Consider the following 16,479-nt stretch of genomic DNA (forward strand, 5'->3'; position numbering starts at 1 on the left):
ATATTGTGATATGAAAACACAACACACTTCCTGTGTCCTGACATACAATATATAAGACCTTTTTCAGGGAGTGCATGTCAATATTGAAATAGCAGCATTGTAGCTATCTACAACTGGATTCAGAAAAAAGAAACTTCATCTTAATTTTTCCCTTTATAGTGATTCTGTCACTCATATTGTGGCAGAGAACAATTCTTGTGCTGAAGTTCTGGAGTGGCTGAGAGGACACAAGGTGAGGGACAGTTCAAGGTTCGAACTCCTTGATATCTCTTGGTTCACGGCTTGCATGGAAGCTGGAAAACCAGTGGATTCAGAGAAAAAACATCGACTCATCGTAAGTCAGATATTTCAATGTGAATAAAGATTGTTTGACAATAAGCTTAAAAGTCAGGCTAATCAGGCAACTCTCACTTCGCTTCAGTGTAAACTTGCTGTTGTAGAGCATTTGCATTGAAATACACATATGTTTTTATTTTAAATGCTTGCTTGGTGGAAAATTCATATTGTTTTCATAAATTAAAAGGAAAATCCTTTTAGAGATAGTCATAGTTACCATGATCTGGTGTATTAGTACTGAAATAATACTGTTCATCATTCATATAAATTTGGTGCTGTCATAAATATAAAGGGAAGGGTAAACACCTTTAAATCCCTCCTGGCCAGAGGAAAAACCCTTTCACCTGTAAAGAGTTAAGAAACTAAGATAACCTCGCTGGCACTGACCAAAATGACCAATGAGGAGATAAGATACTTTCAAAGCTGGGGTGGGGTGGGGGGACGACGACGACGACAAAGGGTTCTCTCTGTCTGTGTGCTGCTTTTGCCGGGACCAGAGCAGGAATGCAGGTCAGAACTCCTGTAAAGAGTTAATAAGCAATCTAGTTAGATATGCGTTAGATTCTGTTTTGTTTAAATGGCTGATAAAATAAATTGTGCTGAATGGAATGTTTATTCCTGTTTTTGTGTCTTTTTGTAACTTAAGGTTTAGCCTACAGGGATTCTCTATGTTTTGAATCTGATTACCCTGTAAGGTATTTACCATCCTGATTTTACATTTTTCTTTAATTAAAATTCTTCTTTTAAGAACCTGATTGCTTTTTCATTGTTCTTAAGATCCAAGGGTTTGGGTCTGTGTTCACCTATGCAAATTGGTGAGGATTTTTATCAAGCCTTCCCCGGGAAAGGGGGTGTAGGACTTGGGGGGATTTTGGGTGGAAAGACGTTTCCAAGTGGGCTTTTTCCCTGCTATATTTGTTAGACACATGGTGGTGGCAGCAATAAAATCCAGGGACAAAAGGTAAAATAGTTTGTACCTTGGGGAAGTTTTAACCTAAGCTGGTAAAAATAAGTTTAGGGGGTTTTTCATGCAGGTCCCCACATCTGTATCCTAGAGTTCAGAGTGGGGAAGGAACTTTGACAGGTGCCATTAAAGGAAAAAATTGCCTCACTCAAGAATTTACCTTTGCTATGGTATTTCCACAAATACTTAAAATAGTAAGTACCTCAGACAGCATGGTAAATGTAACTACGCTGAATTATACATGCCCCATTTTAATAACTCTCACTGTCATATTTTGCATTTTCAAAACAATGTACAAACATTAAAACCTGTACTATTCAGAATTGATCTATGTGCCCCTGAGTATCTATGAAAGGACTGGTGATGTAATCTGTGTGTAAAGGAGTAGTCATTGGAATTTAATATTATTACAGAGTTGGTACTAGTGAGGAAAAATATGGTAGGGAATACAGGAGTTGTTTTATTGTATTGTGTCACAGAAGGATCTGTACCGAAGAGGATACTAGACTATAGTATTTTTTCCCTATTCTGCGAATAGTGCAGGACCCCTCACGTTGTAGATAGTAACATAGTAAACCGCTCTTGGAACTGCACTGTAGCTGATAAGGTAATACTGCAGTTGGGGTTTTAATATTAAATGGTGTTATTCTGTAGTACCACTGCAGACTGCACACTGTGGAGTGTGATGTACAGTGACAATATCCCTACAAGCTGTGTACTCTAGATGGTGACTTAGTACCACTGGACGATTTACAGCAGTGATACTCAGACCTCAGTGGTTCAGGAGCCAAATTAGCAATCAGCATTACCCCAAAGAGCCAGAGTAGTGTGAATTCATTGTTTCATATACTGTAGTACTATATATTCACATTCAAACAGTATGACAGAAGAAATATTTAGTTTGTGTTTGTGTACATATATATATTCTCACAGCAAAATGACTGACCAAGTATTATATCGAGTACAATTGGTTAATAATGTAGTAAAAACATATGTTTGTTGGCAGAGGTAGGGGCCTGATCCAGAGCCCTTTAAAATCAATGAGAAGATGTCTATTGACTTGCAAAGGGCTTGGATTAGGTAACTGTAGTACCACTGTAGAACTATATTGTGGAAGGTGATGGACAATAGGACCATTACAAGATTTGCAATGTATAGCTTAGTGTTGTGTATATGTACAAATGAATCAGCAAGTCATTTTTTCTTTTTATTCCTCTTCTTCTTGATGATTAAAGTATGAAGAATGATCTACCTATTAAATACCCCTGAAATACTGTGGTTCCTGGGTCACTTTCCAGTGCCGGAAACCAAAACCTGATACGAAATCTAGTCTCTGAGATTTAAGATGGGAGAATGCCTGTGTAGTAAGATTTTTAAAAATGAGTACACCAGATGGCACTATTGCTCTCAGGCTCAGAATAATATAGTAACGTGTATATATTTTCATTGCTCACTTTCTGCTGGTCCTGCTGAAGGGATAATGCTCTAAATAAATTCATGCAGATCAGAAATAAAAACAAAATACCATATAATTATCACATTATGCAATCTCTCAGAGAGACAGGTCATGAAGGTTTGAATTCTGGATTACTTTCAAACTTAACTGACTGAAATTTTTCAAAAAACAAAACTAAACCGAACCTTTAAACTTTGTTGAGTATTTAACTTTGAGATGCAGACTTAAACCAAATGCCCTATTATTCACTTTCAATTTAATTTTGGCAATGTCTAAATTCCCACAGCTTCAAATTTTCAAGAAAATATGCTTATATAGGCTGATTTTTTTAAGGGAGGGAGTTCAAATAAACCTTGGTAAAATTTACTATTCACTAGGGTTTTCATTGATATGTGGATAAGAAATTAATCTGCATTAGTTTTCTTGCATGTACAGGAAGAGGTTCTATCTGGATTTCTGGAAGAGCTAGCCTTACTGAAAAAGCAAGTAATACTGAAGTATGATCATTATGTAACTGTGAGACCAATTCTGCAAGTGAGATCTTCCACTTATATCACTCATACAAATAAATGCAGAGCCTAATAAGCACAGTACCATGTAGTTATAAATGTGTGTAATAGTTAACTTAAAATGTGCATGATTTAGGTAGATCTTAAAGTAATAAATACTTTTGTACAATACAATATTTTAAATACAGGAAAGAAAAGAGAATGTAGAAGTTCAGCAAATTTAAAACAGTCTCATCATGACTGTGTTACCAGGAAAGGCTCTGTACAGTATTCCTTCTGCATCAAGGAATGAGAGAGGCATGAAATCAAGGTTAATTGTTTATTAAAATACTAGGCCAAATTCATGTCTCATGTAATTGGAGTTACGCCACGCACAAATCTGGCCCATTATAATAGTCTTTTTAAATGTAAAATGAATGTGAATTTGAAAACTATAAGCACAGGCTGTATCATGAATGGTTCTTTTCTAAAAAGAATGGATGGCAGTGGGTAAAGATTTTGTGTGAAATCCTGGTCCCACTGAAGTCAATGACAAAATTCCCATGCACTTCATAGCATCAAGATTTTCCCCTTCTGGTTTTATTGGTCTATTTGGGATGCTGGGGTTCCTCCAGGACTTTTGTTTTAATGCATTACTAAAAGGTAAAGTCCATGCCCTTGCACAACAAGGGAAATAAAAACAGGCTTACAGACCATTAGGTAATAAATTAATGAAAACCTCTTTAAAATACAGTTTTCTCTGGTTGTGAATACCTTATGAGGTACTCTGATACTGAAGTGACGGACACAATATAAAAACCAGAACTAAGCTGATAGGAGTTCTTAGCTATCCATACTGTAATAATTAGCCTTTGCGGCTGCCAGCTGCTGTTACATTTCCTAAGCTCTTCAGCTGTGGTGATTAAGCCTCATCTTTAAAGGAAAATCAAAATATTTCTTTGTTCTACAGACTACTTATTAGGCCTTCTGCCCCACCTACAGCAAAGGATCCCTCAATGCACCTAGCCTGATCATCATATTTCAATCAGTTTTGTCGACAGTGACATCAATGACATGGTCAGATAGCCTTCTCAGAGGTTTCAGAGTAGCAGCTGTGTTAGTAGGTATTCGCAAAAAGAAAAGGAGTACTAGTGGCACCTTAGAGACTAACCAATTTATTTGAGCATAAGCTTTCGTGAGCTACAGCTCCCTTCATCGGATGCATTCAGTGGAAAATACAGTGAGGAGATTTATATACACACAGAACATGAAAACACCCATTTAGGTTTAGGTTAGGTTTCAGCACTTATTTGCAGTAATTAAATTTGAAAGATTTAGCTTGGACTGTGGCAGACATTGTGGTGTACTGCAGCCTGTAAAGATAGAAAGTAGTAAAGTGTTCATGAAGGGGTTAACTGGGTTACACAGATTATTATGGGCTGGAGCCATGCTTCACTCCTCCTTTACTTCCTGTTTAGTTAATGTCTGTTATCACCCACTCTGTTGCTATGTTGTTGAATAAAGCAGCAGATTCCTGGGCTGCCGTCCTCTGCAGAGTGTGTTATGCACTGAGCAGTCCCCTTTACAAAAGAAAGATACTAGCATACCCTCAAAAATAACACTAAAGTATCCAGGGTTAAGCTAAGCCACACTGGTCATGAACAAAACATGGACACTATTCACAAATCAGGGTAAAGTTAGAGAGAGATTTAACCTTTAAGAAGCTCCCATACCCTTTACAGCACACCATAAATTGCAGCTTTACCCATCACTTTTACTCGTGGTGAGGGCTCTTTTATGTGTCCCCTTTTTGAGCCAAATTGTAAGATCTCTAGCCTGGCACTAAATTTGCAAAAATGAGGTAAAAGCTGTTTTGTTGCTGTTTTGAATAATAAACATGTTGAATCTTAGGAGGTCAGCCAGAGGAAGTGGGGGATTTTCAAAATCACCATTGGGATTTGGATGCCCTTATCTCATTAAAATGATTGAGTATCTAAATCTCTTGGGTGGATCTGGAAAATTTCAGCCATATTATCCATATTATATGCAGTACCCAGGCACTGGTGCAGTAACTGACTACAAAGTATCTAGACCCCAGATAACCCAAGATTTGAAGATAGAAAGTGAAGGGAATGATGGAAGGCATCCAAGTAAGTATGGTCACTCCTCAGTTTAAATGCATAGATCACTAGAGCGTGTGGCTATCTTCACTTGAAAGTGACTGAAATAAAAACATTCATGGATAATACATAAAAAGTGCTTTTTTATTAAATCAGTTACATTCATTCTATCAATACGTTCATAGATAAGCCAGTTGTGGTTTATCTATGAATGTATTCCCTATTCTGCAGTGCACTCTCACCACTTTTTTAGTGCAGCGTGCCTTGTGTTCGCACAATACATTGTGTTTAAAAAACATTAAATCTTGTTCATTCTCTCTTTAATATTATACTTCTCTTTGTTCCTCTCATATATGTCTCTTTCTATCTGCGTTGATTAAAAAAATTAAAATAGAGCAAAGTAGGCTTTTCCAAGGTTAGCCATGAACCGAGGACTCTCTTACCAATTGCAGTGAGACTAAGATATTCTTTGGCTCATGAAGCACTGAAAATATCATTGTAAAAGGAATGACAATAAGCTTCTCTGTTCAGAATACTGCATCTTAATGGTTCACTTCTTCTATATGCACTCACGTTTGGCTGAATTTATCTCACATTCAGAAAAAGAGATGGAAAATGAGAGCAGCATTAATTTTCACCTATTTTGGGGAAAATCTGGAGACTCAATTTGGGCTTATCCCATTAGATATTTTATATTTCTAGCATTAAAGAATCATGAGTTCGGTATTTATACTTCTTGTGACAAAGTTCCTCCTCTACCTTGGTGGGTCGTGCGCTTATTGGCGGGTTTGCTCACCTTAGAGCTTCACAGCAGCCCTTAATTTGGCTGTTTTCATGAACCCACAGTCCAGGTCAACTCCTCCTGTGTCTGACCAGGAGTTGGGAGGTTTGGGGGGGAACCAGGCCCACCCTCTACTCCTGGTTCCAACCCAGGGCCCTGTGGAATGCAGCTGTCTAGAGTGCCTCCTGGAACAGCTGTGCGACAACTACAACTCCCTGGGCTACTTCCCCATGGCCTCCTCCCAACACCTTCTTTATCCTCACCACAGGACGTTCCTCCTGGTGTCTGATAATGCTTGTACTCCTTAGTCCTCCAACAGTATGCGTTCTCACTCTCAGCTCCTAGCGTCTCTTGCTCCCAGCTCCTTACACGCACACCACAAACTGAAGTGAGCTCCTTTTTAAACCCAGGTGCCCTGATTAGCCTACCTTAATTGATTCTAGCAGCTTCTTGATTGGCTGCAGGTGTTCTAATCAGCCTGCCTGCCTTAATTGTTTCCAGAATGTTTCTGGTTGTTCTGGAACCTTCCATGTTACCTTACCCAGGGAAAAGGGACCTGCTTAACCTGGGGCTAATATATCTGCCTTCTATTACTCTCCTGTAGCCATCTGGCCCGACCCTATCACAGTCTATAAAAGAGGAAAGGAAATGGAAACATGACTAAGAGGCTGGCATTTTTCCCATACATGGAAGTAACAAGCACTGTAGCCGGGAAATTTATACAGAGAAACAGAGCTTTCAAAAGGTTTAAAACTCTTTTCTCACATGCACCCTAATGGAAAATATTTGTTGCTGTTCTGTAGCAGTTGCATAGATGATATGAGCTACTTGTCAAAACAACTAGGAGACCTACATACCAGGGTATTTTCAAATTCCTTTGGCCCTTATTTAATTGACCATAATCTGCATTTTATATGCAAGAGCGATCTAGAGCTATGGAAGAGAAAGATTAATAGATACTTTTCACTCCTATTAGTAGCTGTTTCTATACAGTACAGTAAATTGGCTGGCAAGGCAAAATGTGTGGTTGGGGTTGGGGAGCTGCAGTGTAATTCTTGCTGGACAGAGATATCTGGATTTGTACCATAATCTGTACAAGCAATAATCTCCCATCTGTTCTCCACACTAAAAAGCAAAATAAATCCTGCTCTCACGTTTTGTTCATGATAGAAAGAGACAATTTCTTTAGTGTTCATGCTGGTACCTTAACGGGCCCTACAAATCAGACTACGGTAATTATAGTTTGCATACTTATTTCTACTGATTTCTGTCCCAAGTTTGTTCTGTTAATTATATAACCAGGTCTTGTTAATTAAAAACATAACCTTTGTGGATACTAATGGTGGGGAAAAAGCTCATATAATTTTCCAAAGGCAGGAACAGGATGTATATGTGCCAGCTTACCCTTCTCTTGGACACACAGAAAGAGTTTTTGCTTTATTATTGCTCTCAGTATGTTCTCAGCCTACCTGCCTGATACCTGGATTCAATTCCACCACGGATTATTCTTCTCAGGACTCAGTTCTTGGATAGTTGCCTTTGCAGCCTAATGAAAATAATGCCTCACTGTATATTCCATTCAGTAACATTCTTTTTGTTCACCACCTTCCCAGTGGTATTGTATTTCAGGCAGTACATTAGCTATAATCAATCATAGTGCTTATGATTTAAAATCAGTTTTAAAGTGTCATTCATGAAAGTATACAAGAGTGGCAGAGCAATGCTGCTGACCCTCACTGAAACCCTTTTCGTCTATTCACTAGAACAACCTTAGACAGACAGGCAATAACTTCCTTCCTTTCAAAATAGTCAGTAAATTCTCTTTTCCTTCAGCAGCATAAAAATGACCTTGAATTTCTGAGAGTACCATTACATAACTGGATGAATTCTTATATTCTCCACTGGCTCATATCCAATGGCATCTTTTACATGAAATAATATATACATAATAGCTTATTTAATGTTGTTGCAATTGTCCCTCCCCACACAGAGAAAGTGGTATAGAGAAAGTGGTCATCTTTCCATTGTTGAGGTGGAAGCAAGCTTCCCATTATAAGCCTGATTTTTTTGTCTTCCTCTCTGACTTCACCAATATTAAACCAGTTCAACTGGAGTATGTGGAATGACTATTTATGTTCTTTCAATTTTAACTATTCTAGTTTGGCAATCTTGCTTCACTAACAAAGGAAGCAACGCTGTTTAAGTCATGTCTACTGGTGTTAGCACCACAGTATAGACACTTCCTACATCGATTAAATGGGTTTCTCCATCCGTGTAGATAATCTACCTTCCTGAGTGGCAGTAGGTAGGTCAAAGAATTCTTTCATCAACCTTGCTGGGTTGGGGGGTTAGGTTGGTGTAACTACAGTGCACAGGGGTGTGAATTTTTCATACCCTTCAGCAACATAGCTAGGTCAATCTGAATTTTAAGCAAAGACCAAGGTCTTCATGTTTACACGGCATGGGTATATTCTATTCCAACTCTACTACTGACCTGCTGTGTAATCTTGTGAAAGTTGCTTAACTTCTTTCTGCCTCATTTTTCCTTTTGGAAACTAGGGATAATAATATTTACTTATTCTTGTTAATATTTCTATGGGAGTAGAGAGATCTATGCAGGTATTTCATACCTCGCACTACTGTTGGGGGTGAAAAAGTGGGGAAAAGTTTCATGGGATGCAGAGACGACCATCACATCTTTCCAGTTCAAGAATTGATTTTTGTGTAACGTATTTTGAGATCCTTGGACATAAATCATAGGTAAGTGTAAAGTAATAATAATAAAAATATATGTATGGCAGCACCTGGAATATAAGCAAATGAATATTAAAATGAAATTAACTATTTCACTATTCTGATTTCACTATTCTGTTGTTCTGGGAGCATATTTTTTGGTGTTCCAGACTATTTGACACTCAGTACTTTTTTCCCCCCTCTCTGTTCAGGTGCAACAAGCTTATCCTGCTACTTCAGACACACCTGAATCAGAAGCTTCATCATTTGTTGCAGGCAGAGTCTCCCAGTATGCATGTCAAAGGAGGACCACCTTAAATAACTGCAACAAAAAGTTCACGGTAATAGATTTTCCATGAAACCTACAGCTGAGGAGAGTAAACTAATATAGTTCTTGTGTCAGTGTCATCCACAATACAGTTGGCAAATCCAAAATGAAATGTGCAACATGAGAAGTGGAATTTTTATATATCTATATCTATATCTATAGATATAGATATATATATAAAATTATGAACCTGACAAATCTAAAGTTAAATTGATCTTAAGAGTAGGGCTGTCAAGCAATTAAAAAAATTAATAGCATTTAAAAAAATTAATCGCGATTAATTGTGCTGTTAAACAAAAATAGAATACCATTTATATAAATATTTGTCAAGTTTCAGAGGGGTAGCTGTGTTAGTCTGTCTTCACAAAAACAAGGAGTCCGGGGGCACCTTAAAGACTAACGGATTTATTTGGGCATAAGCTTTCGTGGGTAGAACCCCCCACTGCATCTGAAGAAGTGGTTTTTTTTTAACCCACGAAAGTTTATGCCCAAATAAATCCGTTAGTCTTTAAGGTGCTACCAGACTCCTTGTTATAAATATTTGTGGATGTTTTTCTACATGTTCAAATATATTTCAATTATAACACAAAATACAAAGTGTACAGTGCTCACTTTGTATTTATTTTTATTATAAATATTTGCACTGTAAAAATAAAAGAAATAGTATTTTTCAATTCACTTAATACAAGTACTGTAGTGCAATCTCTCTATCATGAAAGTTGAACTTACAAATATAGTTGTGTACAAAAAATAACTGCATACAAAAATAAAACAAACTACGTAAAACTTTCAAGTGGTGGTTCCCAAACTTGTTCTGCTGCTTGTGCAGGGAAAGTCCCTGGCAGGCCGGGCGTTTGTTTACCTGCCGTGTCTGCAAGTTCAGCCGATTGCGGCTCCCAGTGGCCGCAGTTCGCTGCTCCAGGCCAATGGGAGCTGCTGGAAGTGGCAGCCAATATGTCCCTCGGCCTGTGCCACTTCCAGCAGCTCCCATTGGCCTGGAGCTGTGAACCATGGCCACTGGGAGCTGCGATCGGCCGAACCTGCGGATGCGGCAGGTAAACAAACTGGCCCGGCCCGCGAGGAGCTTTCTTTGTACAAGTGCTGGAACAAGTTTGGGAATCACTGCTTTAGAGAGTACAAGTCCACTCAGTCCTACTTCTTGTTCAGCCAGTCGCTCAGACAAACAAGTTTGTTTACATTTGCAGGAGATAATGCTGCCCACTTTTTGTTCACAATATCACCTGAAAGTGAGAACAGGTGTTCGTCTGGCACTGTTGTAGCCAGCCTTGCAAGATATTTACATGCCAGATGCACTAAAGATTCATATGTCCCTTCATGATTCAACCACCGTTCCAGAGGAGATGCACCCATGCTGATGATGGGTTCTGCTCGATAATCATCCAAAGCAGTGCAAACCAACACACGTTCATTTTTATCATCTGAATCAGATGCCACCAGCAGAAGGTTGATTTTTTTTTTTTTGGTGGTTTGGGTTCTGTAGTATCCACATTGGAGTATTGCTCTTTTAAGACTTCTGAAAGCATGCTCCTCATCTCATCCCTCTCAGATTTTGGAAAGCAGTTCAGATTCTTAAATCTTGGGTTGAGTGCTGTAGCTATCTTTAACAATCTCACATTGGTAGCTTAGAATCACAGAATCATAGAATATCAGGGTTGGAAGGGACCTCAGGAGGTCATCTAGTCCAACCCCCTGCTCAAAGCAGGACCAATCCCCAAAAAATCAAATAGGACCAATCCCCAACTAAATCACAAACAAACCTTGTTTGTGTTTTGTCAAATCTGCAGTGAAAGTGTTTTTAAAATGAACAACATGCTGGGTCATCATCCGAGACTGCTATAACATGAAATATATAGCAGAATTTGGGTAAGACAGAGAAGGAGACATAAAATTCTTCCCCGAGGAGTTCAGTCACAAATTTAATTAACACATTATTTTTTTTAATAAGCGTCATCAGCATGGAAGCATGTCTTTTGGAATGGTGGCCAGAGCATGAAGGGGCATATGAATGTTTAGCATATCTGTCATGTAAATATATTGCAATGTCAGCTACAAAAGTGCCATGCGAATTCCTATTCTCACTTTCAGGTGACATTGTGAAAAAGAAGTGGGCAGCAGTATCTCCCCTAAACAAACTTGTTTCTCTTAGCGATCGGCTGCACAAGAAGTAGGACTGAGTGGACTTGTAGGCTTTAAAGTTTTACATTTTTTTTGTTTTAAGTGCAGATATGTAACAACAAAAAAATCTACATTTGTAAGTTCAAATTTCACTATAAGGAGATTGCACTACGATACTTGTATGAGGTGAATTGAAAAATACTATTTCTTTTGTTTATCATTTTTACGTTGCAAATATTTGTAATAAAAATATAACTTGAGCACTGTACACTTTGTATTCTGTGTTGTATTTGAAATCAGTATATTTGAAAATAAAGAAAAACATCCAAAATATTTAATAAATTTCAATTAGTATTCTATTATTTAACAGTGTGATTAAAACTGCAATTAATCGTGATTAACTCAAAAAATTAATTGCGATTAAAAAAATTAATGACGTGAGTTAACTGTGATTAATCGTCAGCCCTACTTAAGTGTAATTATGTGTTTTAAGTGTTGCTATTGAAAAGTTAACTTGGTGGATATTTAAATGGTGTATTAATAGTTTTCAACTGCTAATTTTAAACATATTACTTTCAATATACTGTTCTTATAATACGATCTTTTGACCTTTCATTACAATATCACATGATAGAATGAGGGCCCAGCTATACAATGAGTTGTTAGAACATTTTATCTAAAATGGATTGGTCTTGGCCAATCCGAATGTAAAGATACAGTATAATTGTTGAATTTTTTCCATTACGCAATTCCATGTACTAGGGTTCTGAAGCTCTTATTTTAGTAATAATTTTAGATATGATAATCATTCAAACATATCTTAATTTATTTAAGCATTTTAGGATAAAAAGAAAATTGTAATTACTTTCTAGTTAAATAGGCATCTCATAAACTGTCATATGCTGTACTTACCCTCTTAATATTACAGATCTGTATACCCTTCCCATGTACTTGATATATTTACATATGTGTAACTATAAAACACATCTCTAACTACAGTTCTATTTATTAATAGTAATACCTGACACGTACACTGTGTACGTGTGTGTGTAAATATGTGTCTATATAATATATATAATTTTATTTATAAGATCCAGATTAAAAAATACATTAAAATGGAACTAAAGTTGAGAATATATACTCATAATTTAAGAGTAAAAACACTATAGCGATGTTGTACTTAATCCAAAACCAAGTATTACAAACCCTGGAAAGTTGGAATTAATGTTGAATTTAAAAGAAATCTAAATATTTTCATTTCTGGAAACGCAGTTAAGATAGCATAACTACAAGAAGGATATAAGGTTGTTAGGGTATGTAATAGTCATGTGATTATGATTTGTGCATAATAGTGTTTGTGGTCCTAGATGAGATTAAACTGATTTTAAGAATACATTAGATTTAAAAAATTTTTTTTTCCTTTCATGGCATCATTACTATGCAGCGTTTGGATTAATGGTCTTTGTTGTTGTTCTTCATAACTGAAATATACTTCTTGAGCAGTAATTGATTAACAATATTTTGCCCTGGAGAATTTAAAAAAACCTGTCCTCTTTCAGAAAGGCTACCGTGTCCTATTTTGACCCACAGTGAAATTGAGGCTACATGCTACCCATAAGCAGACACCCTCTTTCAAAATGGTTACTGTCTTCCACTATCCCTAACAGGAGTGAGTCCAAGCCATGCTAAGGGAAGTTCGTGGGCCCCTATGTTTTCAGGACTTGTTATCTCCCTCAAGGGTATTGGGAACAATAGTGGTCATTCTGAAAAAGGGTGCCTTACTGGCCATAGCTTCACACTCATTAAGAACAATAGGAGATGACAGTCATTTTCAAAGAGGCAATTCATGGAATTCTCTGTAGTAGAACTTTTGTTACACCATGCTGAAGGAGAAACTTCCAGTTAAGAATAATGGCCAAAAATGACAATTAATCCTCAAAGTGCATGAGATTTCAGAGAGTCTTAACTATCTGGGAGGTTTTATTTCATCATTAAGATACTCAGGACAAAAAGATCTGACAGAAGATGCTAAGTTTTTTAAATGATCCATTTGAAAATGAATGGTTACTCTAATGAATGGATTTATTTGTAAATTCTCAAAGTTCATTCTATACTCAGAGTAAGTGCTCTGATTTTGGGGAGGATATGCTATAGTTGGAACGCATGAAGTGGCTGAATTCCTACATTAAGTGCAAAATATGAATGAATTAAATATGGAACCATGAGTGGAACCTCTATAATGTTTATGGATGTCTCTTTATTGCAGTGTTTTCCATGGTGGGGCAGTGCTCAGGGAGTTTCCAAGTTTATTGCTGCAGAGGTCCCTAATGTTAGGATTCAAACTTATACTTGATGAATGATGTTGGTTGAACACTTTAGGGTCACTATAGTTTGGCAACTGGAACATAGAGGTTGTGTCTTAGGGCTTGTCTCCACTTACCGGGGGATCAACGCACGGCGATCGATCCACTGGGGGTCGATTTAGACGGTTTTAGACCGGCTAAATCAACAACCGATTGCTCTCCCGTCAACTCCGGTACTCCACCGGAACGAGAAGCATAAAGTAAGTCGCCATGAGAGTTTCTCCCATCAACCCAGCATAGTGTAGACACCGCAATAAGTTGACTTAAGGTGCATTGACTCCAGCTACGTTATTAATGTAGCTGGAGTTGAGTAACTTAGGTCAACTTAGCCCCACAGTGTAGATCTGCCCTTAGTCATTGTATAGATCAACTTTTTGAAAGATGGTATGGCAATTAGTCACCCTTGTCCACATTAAACTATTTACTTTTTCATCGGCTTGACTTTCAGACAAAATGGTTTGTTGTGAGCTTGTTGTATATTTCCTTCTTGATGATGTCGTCTAACTAGTTGACAGTGCTTATGAGTCTATCAAATGTTTCTATCTCAAAGCTCCACAATAGATCTGCTTATTAGGGCTGCTTTCTTTTCACACCCAAAAAGTTGCAATGAAGTCAGCTGGGGCCTTGCATTGCAAGGAATGCAGGAGTAGATTTCCTTATCTGGAGCAATAGAGGTCAGTTTGCCTAAGGTCACAGAAGTTTGATCTTCAATTTTGTGTTGTGCTGTCGGTCTTGTACTAAAACCATAATTCATGTACTTGAATAAAAGTGTTCCAACAGATTTTTCAGTGCAAGTACTTAACTACAATGAAGCATCAGTATAATTCAGTTGTGCAAACTGTGGGCAGCCAATCATTAAATGACAAACTGTCTCTGGCTCGCTTACATATAGATCCAAACTCTCTTGAATTATGTGTTGGTGATAGTATCTTTTTATAACAGGTGTATTCTGAGAGACAAAGAGGTTTCCCTTTGCTCTCATATTTAAAATTTCCTTTAGGCAACCAGTGATAGTTTTTCTTGGAGCTACTGATTTTTGGCTTTTCCTACTACTAGATGGCATAGGATGAATGAATTAAATTTGCTTCTGCATTCTTGAATGACCTCAGGAATCCTTCCTTTACCACTGGCTCTTGAGGCCCTGGCATCCCATTTTAAGTTCCTCTTTTGGAAGAATGATTGCTCAGTAGAGGCAATTAAATGTGACATCTCCTCTACCACCTATCAGAGCAAGAAAACAGGCATTTTGTTAACATGGCAGTGATGTGAGAGTAATGAAGCTTAGGCTATGCTTTCTTGGGAGATATGGCCCTTGGTAACTACTTTCAGGTAATAAAATTTTAGTCATTAGTTTGTATGCACTTTGCAACCTAGATCTCACTTATTAAAACTGGATGGCAAAGCTATTTGAATTGATCTTGTGATGACAACTCTGTGGCCTAGTGGAGGCCATATATAATTATCTCATATTTCCTTGTTATTGTATGAGCCAATGCCTTTTTGTTCTCCTTTCTGTAAATTGTTTGGCTAGATTACACAAGTGAACCATTGTAACTGATAACCATAAACATGGTGGATGGGCTTAAAGGAGTTCCAGGCATAGAAAGGAGCATGAGAGAAAGGCATGGAGGCAAGGAGGTATCAGGACTAGGAAATGAGTCAACATGGTTTATTATTCTACTTTGTCCCTTTTGCTATCCATTAACCCAGTTCTAGCACAGAAGTGAAAAGGAGCCACGTGGCTCAGGTCTGCTCCGTGGCTTTCCTTTTAATACAGGATTTTCTGGAGGCCTGGATTAGTGGCATTGTAGAGTAGAATCCTAGGTATTGTATTTGATTTACTACTGCTGCAGCATGCAAGATCTTTGCATATTCTAGAAGCAATTTGGTGACTTTTTTCTCTGTGACCATCACTACAATGGCTTTGTGCATAGTTTTGTGGCACAAAACATTTTGCAACATTAATCTCACCACATTGCATGGTCTTTCATACCAGCAACTCTCAACCACCTCAATCAACCCATTTGGGCCAGATTCTACCACTCTTATACATATTAGGCTTAATTCTTTGATGCCCCATAGAAAGGGGAGGCTGCAGCACCATGATTCTTGGCTGCCTGCCCTCAGCACAAGTTACAGCTGCAGGGGGAGAAGCTTTTATTATTATTGCTACTGATGTAAGATCCCTCAGGTCCTACACCACCATATCTCATCTCCTCCCCTTCCTGAGGGAGTAAGGGGATTTAAGAGCTCCCTTTAGACCTCTGCACAAACTACCCAGATCTTGGAGCCAGGTGTACACATATAAGCACTTATTTTGTCCTATTACCCTACCTTCAAGCATCTGTAGGGGAGGAGAAAGAAAGGTGAGGTGTGGAGTATGGTGGGAGTCTTGCTTTTGCATACATGAGCCCAGTGATGGGTATAGTTTTTTGCTGTTGGTTTATGCTAGCAGCACACTACTACTGCCTCAGGAGCCGGGGAAGCAAGGAAGGAGTTGTGACTCAAAGCAGTGCGTGAGGCAAAATGCCTTGTAGGACTACCCCTGGGCAATTTAATTACCATCCGTTGTTGAAATCTCTGCCTAAAGACGCAAACTATCCCATAATATGTAACAGCCAGAATACATGAAAGTTCCTTAATTTGCAGAAAACCGTGAAGAAGAAAAACAAGGGAGAATGTATTTTAAAAACCTATAACTGTTGAATCCATGAAATGAAGTGATTAACACAGACAATCGTGGGAGCTGAGATGAATTTATAAAAGCTGTATAT

General features: G+C 37.9%; 1 protein-coding gene across 1 annotated transcript in view; it reads left to right on the forward strand.

The window, feature by feature from the left end:
* The window catches only part of DNTT (DNA nucleotidylexotransferase), a 150,048-nt gene that overhangs the window by 17,710 nt on the left and 115,859 nt on the right, over positions 1-16,479 (forward strand). The window contains exons 2-3 of the mRNA XM_007053018.3: positions 160-334; positions 9,091-9,219. Coding sequence (XP_007053080.2) covers positions 160-334; positions 9,091-9,219 — 304 coding nt within the window. The remainder of the gene's footprint in view (positions 1-159; positions 335-9,090; positions 9,220-16,479) is intronic.

This window comes from Chelonia mydas, chromosome 7 (assembly GCF_015237465.2).
Source record: "Chelonia mydas isolate rCheMyd1 chromosome 7, rCheMyd1.pri.v2, whole genome shotgun sequence".
NCBI lineage: Eukaryota > Metazoa > Chordata > Testudines > Cheloniidae > Chelonia > Chelonia mydas.